Source organism: Parasteatoda tepidariorum, chromosome 3 (assembly GCF_982258835.1).
Source record: "Parasteatoda tepidariorum strain Cologne lab strain chromosome 3, Ptep-v5.0, whole genome shotgun sequence".
In the NCBI taxonomy this organism is placed as follows: Eukaryota; Metazoa; Arthropoda; class Arachnida; order Araneae; family Theridiidae; genus Parasteatoda; species Parasteatoda tepidariorum.
In genome coordinates, this window is record NC_141757.1 from 20,553,928 (window position 1) to 20,564,671 (window position 10,744).

Consider the following 10,744-nt stretch of genomic DNA (forward strand, 5'->3'; position numbering starts at 1 on the left):
CAATATCCACAGAAAAGCGATTTATAATTATCTGCATTTTATGATATTGACATTTATTAGTAAATTCTGCGATTTTATTTCACGCGAGCAAAAGAAATATGCAAAAAAAAAGTTAGATCTTGCTCCGTTATGCGAATTTTTGAAAGTAATTATAAAGAGGTTGTTAAAATTGAATAATAGAAGTACTAAAATGTTTTAAATATTATCTATAATTATAAAACGAAGAGTTTGTCTGTGTGTCAGTCTCTCTTATAACTCCTGACCCCTTCATGCTAGCTTATCGTGCTAGCGTGCTCTTAAAATTTGGACAGAAGATGAAAGGGGTAATTTGATCCCCCAATCCTAAAATGATTCAAAATTTTCCTTTAGATTGTTCTGAGAGATGTGTTCAAAAATGGGATTTTTCCCATTGGCTTAGAATTCGCCACTGATATAAATTAAACTGAAAACGATTCTGTTTCTTTTTTCAAAATATTTCATAACATTAGTGATGTTTGCTAGCTTATAAAGAAGCATTAGTAAAAAGGGAGCTTATTGAAATTATTTTTGTAATCAATTTAAAACTTTTTTCTAATTATTTTTTAATCATTATGTAAGATGAACTCGATGATTAACTTGAACGTAGTAGCATGAACCATCTACGTCACCAAACTAATAATTATAAGTTATATGAAACAACGTGTTTATTTTGTTTATAGTTATGCTTTCAGAATATGATTCTATGAACTAAAAAAATGAAAAACAATGGTTCTTAAAATAAAAATTAATGAGAAAAATTTATAAAATTAAAAAACTAATGTAGTAATAATACTATAATGTATTAATAAATATCCTTAAAAGAAAAATTAATGTATAAATAGTACATTATTAATTGAGTTGATATATGTCATTCAGTATTGTGCATATCTTAGTGTTGTTCAGTACATATTTATTGATTTTTTCTTTTATTCACCCCGTAGGAAAAACAGAGATTCAGCTATTCATGTAATAAGGAATATACTTTTAAATAACACTGCACTTATAAAAATAAATTTGCTATTTTCTAATCCATTATTAATTTATCAATGAAATTTTAAATGTCAATAAAGAAAGGCTGTTTTTAAATTATATTTAACCCTGATAATATTTTATTTCTTTTACATTAATATATGAAATTATTTTTACTTTTCAAAGGTGATCGTTTAACTTTTTTCAAAAGTGCACTTTTAACTGTATTAAGCATTGAAAGGCTTGTTAATGTTTAGTTTAGTTCTCACCATTATTTGAAATACTTATTTTTAATAAAAATAACCTCTTTGGACAATATTTGACATGAAAGTGAGGGACCTATTAGTATATAGTAAAATTTTCACTAGTATTTAAAATACATATTGTTGTCTATTAAGAATTGCATTTTGTAACGGAGCTTTACGATGAAAATGTTCTGCTTCACTATTTAGTTTTAAAAATACTTTTAATTAATACATCATTCGCTTTTTTTAACGAGTTTAATTTTCTTTCTTTTTTAATAGGCAAACATTCAGTATTAGATTATGTTAATATCTAGGATAACTTTGCATGTATATTTGACTTCAAAAAAATTTATAAAATAAGAAATAGGATATACAGTTGAAAAGAAATGAGCATACATTATAGCACATATCGAAGCTTTTCTATAAATATGCATGTTAAAAACTGCACATGATTCATTGACAAATATTGTTCTTTTACTATAATATTTTTCCTCATTTTACTCCAAAAACTTTTGTGTGCTAACTTGTTTGAAATTACACGTGGTTAAATAACAATTTATTCAATTCTCATTTTACCAAAACAGTCAAATAAGCATAAAAAAGATAGTATTCGAACTGCTATCTGTGAGAAAAATCATTCATTAGCTGTTTTCTCCTAATATGTTTTTTAAAAAAAATTCTCCAAGCCATAACATTATGTAGCAACTTAGTTCCTTACAAACAGATACATATTATAGCCAAGAGTGTCATTCACCTCCAATTGGTGACCAAGGACTATTATAATATGATATTCTCATTCAACGTGTAGATGGCAGTACCATAGAGCTGCTAACATAAAAAAGAATAGAAAGTTTTTCCCATCTCTCACGATAGGTGGCCCGTCCAGATAAACTAATTAAGCCACATTCCACAGCTCATTTGACAAAGCGCAACTCATCCACATCTTAACTCTAATGCTCATTACCAAGCGAAAAGCCTAAGCGTGCAGTTAAATTGCATTTTTATGGTTTTGAAACCATGCAAGTTGTAAATGGTTAAAAACCCGATTAGTTGCGTAATCATGATTTTTCAACCATATCAATTGTAAACGATTTCCAAACCGCAAAGGTAAAAAATGTTCCTTTCCATAAACTTAACGGTTAATTGAGTGGACTAACTGCTGTTGGTTATTTTACTGTAATTTTAGAATGTGAAGTTCAAACATTGTGGTGCATTTCATACCACCAAAAATCAAATTCTTAAAAATGTCAAAGTTAAAAAATATTTAAAGTAGCATTAAGTTACATTTTACAATACTAACGAAACTAGCATGACCACATAAAAACATCCGACATAGTATCCTGTCACAAAAATTTTATTTTATAAAAAATAAATACAGTTAAATAAATTTTGTTAATTTTTTTTCTATAATAAATATTTTATACCATGATTGAAATAAATAAAAATGTGCTCGTAATAAAACATTTATTCTCAATAAAAGTTTCAATAACTTTCAAGGATAAGAAATGAATTATTTTTGTGTTACGTTTGAGGTTTTTACAGTGTTATCTCAACGGTACATTCATGAGAGAGGTAATGTAGTTATATTTTTACTCGAAAATTTATGACACATTTTAGGAATGAAAATTCTTAAAAGCTTTTTTATCCGTCATCAAAATTTCTTAAAAATACATTCCTTTTGGATTTAAGATTACTTGTAGGAATTTTTATGTATTAACACTCTTCAAAAATCACGCATTAACGCAAATCCAATCACAAGGGTTTACAAAAGTGTCTTCTTTAATATTTATTGAGTATAAAAACACTTTTATTTGAATATAACTAACTTTTATACGAACTGAATTTTATCCGAATATTATTTTATAAGAACCGACAGTGTGTGCATTTTTTTTAGTTTTATTCTTTATTTTAATACTAAACTCTCTGAAATCAATAACAAAATTTCTAAAAAACTCTTATCATAAAAGCTTTTGTTTTGGCTGAAAATGTCAAAAAGATCGTAAAAATTTAGAATAATTTCGTAGAAAATTAATTGATATAAAACACTTTTTTTATATTATATTTTTAAAATACAGTTTTGTATTAAATGATTTTAAAAACGTTTATTTCAATTAATGATAAACACATTACTGAAGCAGTGAAAGTGGTGAATCTTAACATGGTTTAAAAAACTTTTTTTCTCGAATATGTAATATGATAGCAAATTAAGATTCACTATTTGTTTTTCAATTTAATAAATTAATTTATAATAATTTTATTCACCATGACTTAGAAACATTTAAGCATTATAAAACCTAAACAATCGTGCGGTGTAGGTTTTAAGTGCTGGCATGGTTACACACTTTGCTCATCTTAATTTTTATAATAAAACCACCTCAATATTGTAGAATTCTACTATTCTTTTGGATTTGTAAATACATAAAGATGAATTTATATTGAATATATTTTGATTAAGTAAAAAAAACTGTTTCAAAAACAAAGACATTAGAATATATATATATTTTTAATATTTATTTAGCAGAAAAAACTTCTTAATTTTTAATCAAATTGAATTTGGTTTTTGTTTTAGAAAGTAATTTGACGAATCAGTACTAAATGTAAGTTGAGTGTTTGGTTTCTGTTTTAAAAAATAATTTGACGAATCAGTACTAAATGTCAGTTGAGTGTTTGGTTTCTGTTCAAAAAGTAATTTGACTAATCAGTAATAAATGTCAGTTGAGTGGTAATAATAGAATTTGAGAAGATCCCATCTTACAACTATAAAGAAAATTACAAATATAATAGAAATTTTGAAATAAAAAGAAATTTTTAAATGTGATAAAACATTAGTTTTTCCATAACTTGCCACTATGGATATAAATAGAAATAATCGAATATAGGAAATTTTTTATATAATTTATATACTAGCTAAAAATGATCTAATTCAGCAAATAATTATCCTAATGAGTGATGTATTAGTTATTAACCCTCATTTTATCATATAAAGCTTAATCAGGGTATATTCTTCAAAAATCTTACAATATTAAGGGACAAATAGTGGTAGTGGTCAAAAATTGATCATTATCATTTAATATGTTTATGATAACTCCTTCTAATTATTTTATAACGAAATAATATCTGCATGTGAACTGTGTCTTACTTGACTTCTTAAACGTTAAAGTGACTTATTGAAAAAGGAAATTCCTACTAACATTAACTTAATTTTCTTGCAATAAAAACCGTGGAAATCTCAATAATATTGACATGTCTACAATAGCTGTTTGTCCACGCTGACCCCTTGTAGCCATCTGTTTGTGTTAGCTCATTATCCGCTAATGAAAGAAAAGCAAATAAAATTTGTCAACTAAAATGTGTAATTAGCATATTCATTCGCAATCTAATCACTCTTATTATTTAAAACGAATAATAAGAATAGTTTAATGTCACAATTAAAGCCCAAATTAAGAAGTTACTTTTCCACGACAAAAACTAATTTTTAATTTGCTATTTATCAATCCTGGGTTTTGTCTACAAATGAAAAAGTAAATCAATTTTGCCAATCTGACAAAATTTATTGTGAAACTTTGAGACAAAAATATTCCAATGTCCATAGAAGCCTCATGTCCTGTCTGGTGTCCTCTTATCTGCATGCTAATGGTCGCAAATAGATATTTAAATGGGGAAAAGCATCAATAAAATATAGTACTGAAATTCATGTCTGATAAATCATTATTGGGAAAAGCGGAATTAAAGGATGAAACCTGTTTAATTGCTGAAAAAACAAGAGCTTGTTTTCTTACAATTAAAAAATTCTATTAAGGTTCACATTGAGCAATACTACCTTATTTTAATGTGATGATTGTCACATCCATTTTGTAATTATTTTCAGCGATCAACATATTTTTTTCATTAGTGGATGCATTAAAATAAATATTTCCTCTTTTAAGTAAAATAAAAACACCAATAAGAATTTCTCTGAAAAATTTTAAATGGAATGAGAAAATAACTTCCTTGCAATTCTGAATTTATTTATAATTTGTTGATTCAGAAATATTTGAGAAAATTAGTTTTGTTATAATTAATTTTAATCTTAATTGTTATAATTAATTTTCAAGCAATTATATAAATACTCAGCATTTAACATATTCATAAAACATAATCGTATTAATTATAATAATAAAAGCTTCAAATATTTATTAACCAATTAGAAATTTTTATAAGAGTTTCACAGTATTCTCAAAATTTTTAAGAATAAAATTTAGGCTTATAGCGAAGCTGGTCAAAGCAAAATAAGCAAAATAAATAATTAGAAGAACAATATAACCTGCATTTCCAATATTAAAGAACGTCGCGTGTAAATTTTGTTAGTACTTAAAGCGCTGACAAGTATGGTTACGCGTTTTTAAATCACTTGTGGTATACGATATTTGTGATATTTATAAAAATATTTTTCATTTATGTTTAAACTATGTTTAAAAATTAATAATATATAAGTCTCTCGAAATCATTGCAAAATGACACCATTTTAAAATGTTCAGATACACAGATAGAAGATTTGTGCACCTAACAATTCACAAATCTTCTAGAAATATGTCCATACCATGTGGAATTTTATCTCCAAAATCTCGAATAATAAAGAGTTCTAAGGACAGTTGATGCGAACTCATCTCATCCAGAATGTTTTAAATAAATTATCAATCGTTTTTAAAATAAAAGTTGAGATACAAATTCTGTCCTATAATAAAGAATGGTTAAGAAATAAGTAATTGAACAATTAAATTAGGAATTAGAAAAAGCATTTTTTTTCCTTCCTTCGCTTTTAGAATGAAAATAAATAAATAAGACTATTTCTTGACAAATTTTAATTCTAAAACCATTCAATAAAAACAAAGCTTATTTATATTCCTCAAAAACTTTTAAATGCGCAAATTAAATCATTCTTTAAACTACAACAAACATTTTTTCCCTCTTATTAAGAAGGAATTATAAATACGAAACAGATAATTTTGTTTCATTTTGTCTTGGCAAATGTCCACTTAAATGATTAATAGTCAGAGGTAATGATTGCTGTTGGCGCAAGCCATGTTTTGGCACTTGTACTATTACACACAACTCACGGATTATCACTCTATTTGCTATCCTGTAACATAAATTAAGCAACTTGTTGAACTCCGTTAGTAGCTTACGTTAAATTACACTATACTTACATTTGCATTAAGAAGTGAAACTGGTTTGTTTCATTGCTCATAGTAAAAAAAGTCAATATAGTTTTTCTGCATATTTTTTCTTAAATTTACAAAAAAAAAATATGCAATTTATTTTTTAAATAATAATAACATACCATGCTTTTTATATTAATTTAAAGGTATGACTTTTATATTCAAAAATGTTTGTCAAAAATTACACTTTATTAGTTTCTGTATTATTTCTGTTTAATATTTTATTAAATAAAATTACTCAATAATATACATTAAACTATTATAATATTATTGTAACATAAAAGTTGATTTCTTAATATGTAAATCGATACTTCTGTGTATGAAAATTCTGTATTGTATCAATATGAGATATCTACTGTATAGTTACTTTACGGATTAATAGGTGGCGCTACAATAGTATGATATGGTAGAATCTTAGCGTACAAGGATTCAGGCCTAGGGTAGAAAATACCGGTACTTGACTTCAAAAAAAAAAAAATTAGTGACAGGTATTAGTGACAGGAGCAGTGGCACTTAACCTTAAAAATCATTAATTTAGTGTATACCGAACTAATGTATATTGAGCAGTGGCATTTAACCTTAAAAAAACATCAGTAGAAGGAATACCGAGCAAATGTATGCTGGACAGTGGCACTAAAAGAACACCTAAATTACTATAAATAAAATAAATGTCTATTATGCAAGTATATCACGAATTGGAATGATACCGAATATTCAATAAAGAAAAATATTATTCTATATATTCAATATTATATAAATATTATTCTATGCAAAAATTATTCTTAAATCAAGGCTTATTCTATACATGTATGTAATAACCATTAAGCAACATAAAAAACTATTGATTTATTAAGCAAACTTTTGATAGAAAGACACTTTTTGATAGAAAATTAGACTTTTAGTTCTTCTGGTTTATCTAAACTCTTTTTCACCTTTTTAACTCCTACTTGACTTATCCTTCCACTCATCTTTTAACATTTCTCATTTTTCTTGGAACTTTTCCAAAAACTGCTTGAAAAACTCTTAATATTTAAAAAGATATAAATGACTTTTCAGAACTGTGTGAAAAGGTTTTCTGTCGCTTTTTGTAACTAAAAGAACATTTTCTTAAAGTCAAATATAAAAAAGTATATACAAGATTTAATATATTTATTTAAACTGGAAAATGTTACATTTTCAAATATTTTACATAATAAATATTTCAAATGGCTTTTGCTTATCAGGGAGCTTAACAAATCATGCCTCTTTTCTTGGTATAGTAATTAACTAAATAAATTACAAATTCAATTTTTTTTAAAATAAACAATATGCGTGAAACAAGTAAAGGATTTCGAGAAAAGGCCAATTACAATTCATCTAACTGTTGCAAACTGTTCTATAAAACCTAAGATATTTTTCAAAAGATTTGGTTTCTTCGAAATTATTTAAGAAACTAATTTCTTGAAGTCAAGAATTTTCTTTTTTAAAGATTTGGTTTTTTTTATTGCTACACTTCTGAAATTAGACATATTTTTATTTTAGTCGGCATATTTTACCCTAATTAATTCCCCAAATAGTTTGAAATATTTATTATATGAACTGTTTTATAAACGAATACAGAATTTTTTTTAAAAGCGAGAGATAATCTTTATGATTTATAACTACTTATTGAAAATAAATTTAAACAAAAACCTAGCTTGAATAATCTTTCAAAGCCTAAATAAATAAATTTTATAAATTTGAAAGCATTTTTTATTAATTATGGAACTTGAAAATCTATACTATTTTTTATAATTAGGCGAAAGTATTTTTTATAATTAGGCCTAAATAGATTTTCTTGCAAAATTTTCCTTGTAAAATTTTTCTTGTGAAATTTTCCTTGCATAATCATTAGAGAATATTTACAACTTTTAATATCAAAATAATATAGTAAGATAAAAAATTATTAAATAATATAAAATGAAATTTTGCTTTCTGTATTATTCCTCATCTGCAGAATATTAGAAATCGTCTTTTAATTCCTATAGTTTTCAGTCGTTATAAATTTTAATTCATCTTTTAATTTAGCGATAATCAGTATGATTTATAACTACTTATTGAGAACAAATAAAAAGAAATTAGCATAAATAATTTTTATAAGACCTTAATGAATTAATTTTATGAATTTAAAAGCATTTTTTATTAATTAAGGAACTTGAAAATTTATACTCATTAGGCCTAAACAGATTTTTTGCTAAATTTTCCTTGCATAATAATTAGAGAAAATATATTTACTATTTTATACATCAAAACAACATAATAAGAGAAAAAATTATTAAATAATATAAAATATTTTTTTCTTGCTTTCAGTATTCTTCTTCATCTGCAGAGTCTTAGAAGTCGTCGTCTTTTAATTCTTAAGAAATCCCATAAAAGGTCATTATATTAAATAAGCTACAATTAGTTGTTAATAACAATCTATATTATAAAACTAATGATAAAAATTTCTATCAATAAGTTATTACTTTTATCGAAAACGGTAGCCATAGTGATAACCTTGTGGCAAAGAAACAGCACAAGAAAGGTCAAATGAAACACCGGCTATAAGTCTCGGCTCTCGAAATTTTACTCTTAAGCCTCGCCGTTCCCAAACTGCTTCCAAAAATGGCTCAATTCTATTAATTAAGAAACAAAATTTAAAAAAAAAAGAGGGGAAGAATATTTAATACGGGGGGCAAGCAATACAGTGATCAGTCTCCCCCACGAAACAGTTTCTGGTGCCGATTTCTGCTTTGCAGTAGTGTGATCGAAGGAATCAATAACTCTGTGTCTTTACCGGTGAACGAAGTTACTATTCTGTTTTATCCTCTTCATCATGAAAAGGATAAATGAAGATGATGATAAAGATGAAAGGATAAACAGAGGGTGACAGGGGGAGAGGAGAATGAGATGAAAAATATGCAAAAAGAAATGCAACGATATAAGCGGAGATTAAAATAATGTCCTTACCTGTTCGTGTTGCTTATTTTCGGTGGTCGCCATATTGGGTAAGAGGAATTCAGGATCTGACGGTGCTCCTTCGGTTCCTGAGACCTTTATAAAGGGGGGATGGGTGTGCGATGTGACGTCACGGGAAAAGATGGCGGTGGAGACTGCAAGGATGTGACGTCAACTCCTGGAACCGTCCGCCGGTCAACGCGGAGGAGAGTTGGGGATAATTTTAATAATCACGCGCTTATTACACTCAATTATTAATAACCAACTTTATTACAGTTGCAATTTGTTTAGTGATTAGTTTGTTATTATATTAATAAATATTTATTTTTGCTTGCATTTGTAATAAATTTAAAATATTTTTATTTCAATACTTGCCGCAGTTTTTTTAGAGTACGAAAAAATTAATGCGAATCCTAAATTAAAAAATATTTTTTTTGAGGGGAAAAAGATTTTGGAAATATCGGCTTTGAATTACTTTGCGTTGTTGCTCAGAAAATTTATTTTCCAAAAATTAATTCTCATCATCATCCTCGTTAGCACGACAGCCCAGGGTGTGTTTTTGGCCTTCTCGAGAGCATTTGTACGCATCGTTCTCTGTGTTGAATTAGTTAAGAATTAATTCTAGAGAATCATTATTTTTTCTGAATCTATGCATAAAAACTATTTGTTTCTTATGTTTGGTATGTGTTTTAAAATCACACTAAATTCTCTCCAAGAAGAAATCAATTATGTCCAACTAAACCCCGTTTTACACAACTTACGCAAAAGCAGATTTTTATAAATAATTGAATTAAAATTGCATGAGATTAAAATAGTTTAATAACATTATAAAGCTTAAAATAAATTATAATGGAAGATAATTCTAAATTTAAATATTTAAATATATAATGCATGAGATAATGTAAAATAAGTATTCTAGTTATATTGTCTTTTCATTTGAAATGAAGGAGGTTCTAATTTAGAAGATGTCCTTCATCGATTTTTGCTTCTGCTTTTAATTTACAACATATTTTCTGTTTCCCATTTCAAATTCTAGACAATTATTCCACGTTGAAATAAAATGATTTCAAGTTATCTATTATGCGCATTACCAACCTTAGTAACGTCTTGCTGCCCGTTATTCTTCCTCTTTATAGCAATCACCCGCCAAGCGCTCTGTAGAGTAGGGGGTAGCGGGTTCGAATCCCTCAGTAACTCTGGATGTATCTTCATGTTAACAAAAGTTTAAAAGCCGTATTTATGTAAATGAGCACACAAGCCTGCATGCTTGTGTATCAATAAATAAATGAAATAAATAAATGGTAGGCCTGCCAAACGTAGTGCATAGCGTGGAGGTAACGGGTTCAAATCTCACTGTTA

General features: G+C 26.7%; 1 protein-coding gene across 4 annotated transcripts in view; it reads right to left on the reverse strand.

Moving 5' to 3' along the window:
* LOC107439305 (sodium/potassium-transporting ATPase subunit alpha) overlaps positions 1-9,532 on the reverse strand; it is a 121,781-nt gene extending 112,249 nt beyond the window's left edge. For 2 of the 4 annotated variants that reach the window (XM_016051862.4, XM_071177037.2), the window contains exon 1: positions 9,398-9,524. Coding sequence is in view for 2 of the 4 variants with exons in the window: in XM_016051861.4 (XP_015907347.1) it covers positions 9,398-9,430 (33 nt within the window). In the remaining 2 variants the exon portion in view is untranslated. Of the gene's footprint in view, positions 1-9,397 lie in introns of all 4 variants that reach the window. The other 2 variants (XM_016051861.4, XM_016051860.4) reach the window with 2 other exon arrangements.
* Positions 9,533-10,744: the final 1,212 nt, after the last annotated feature.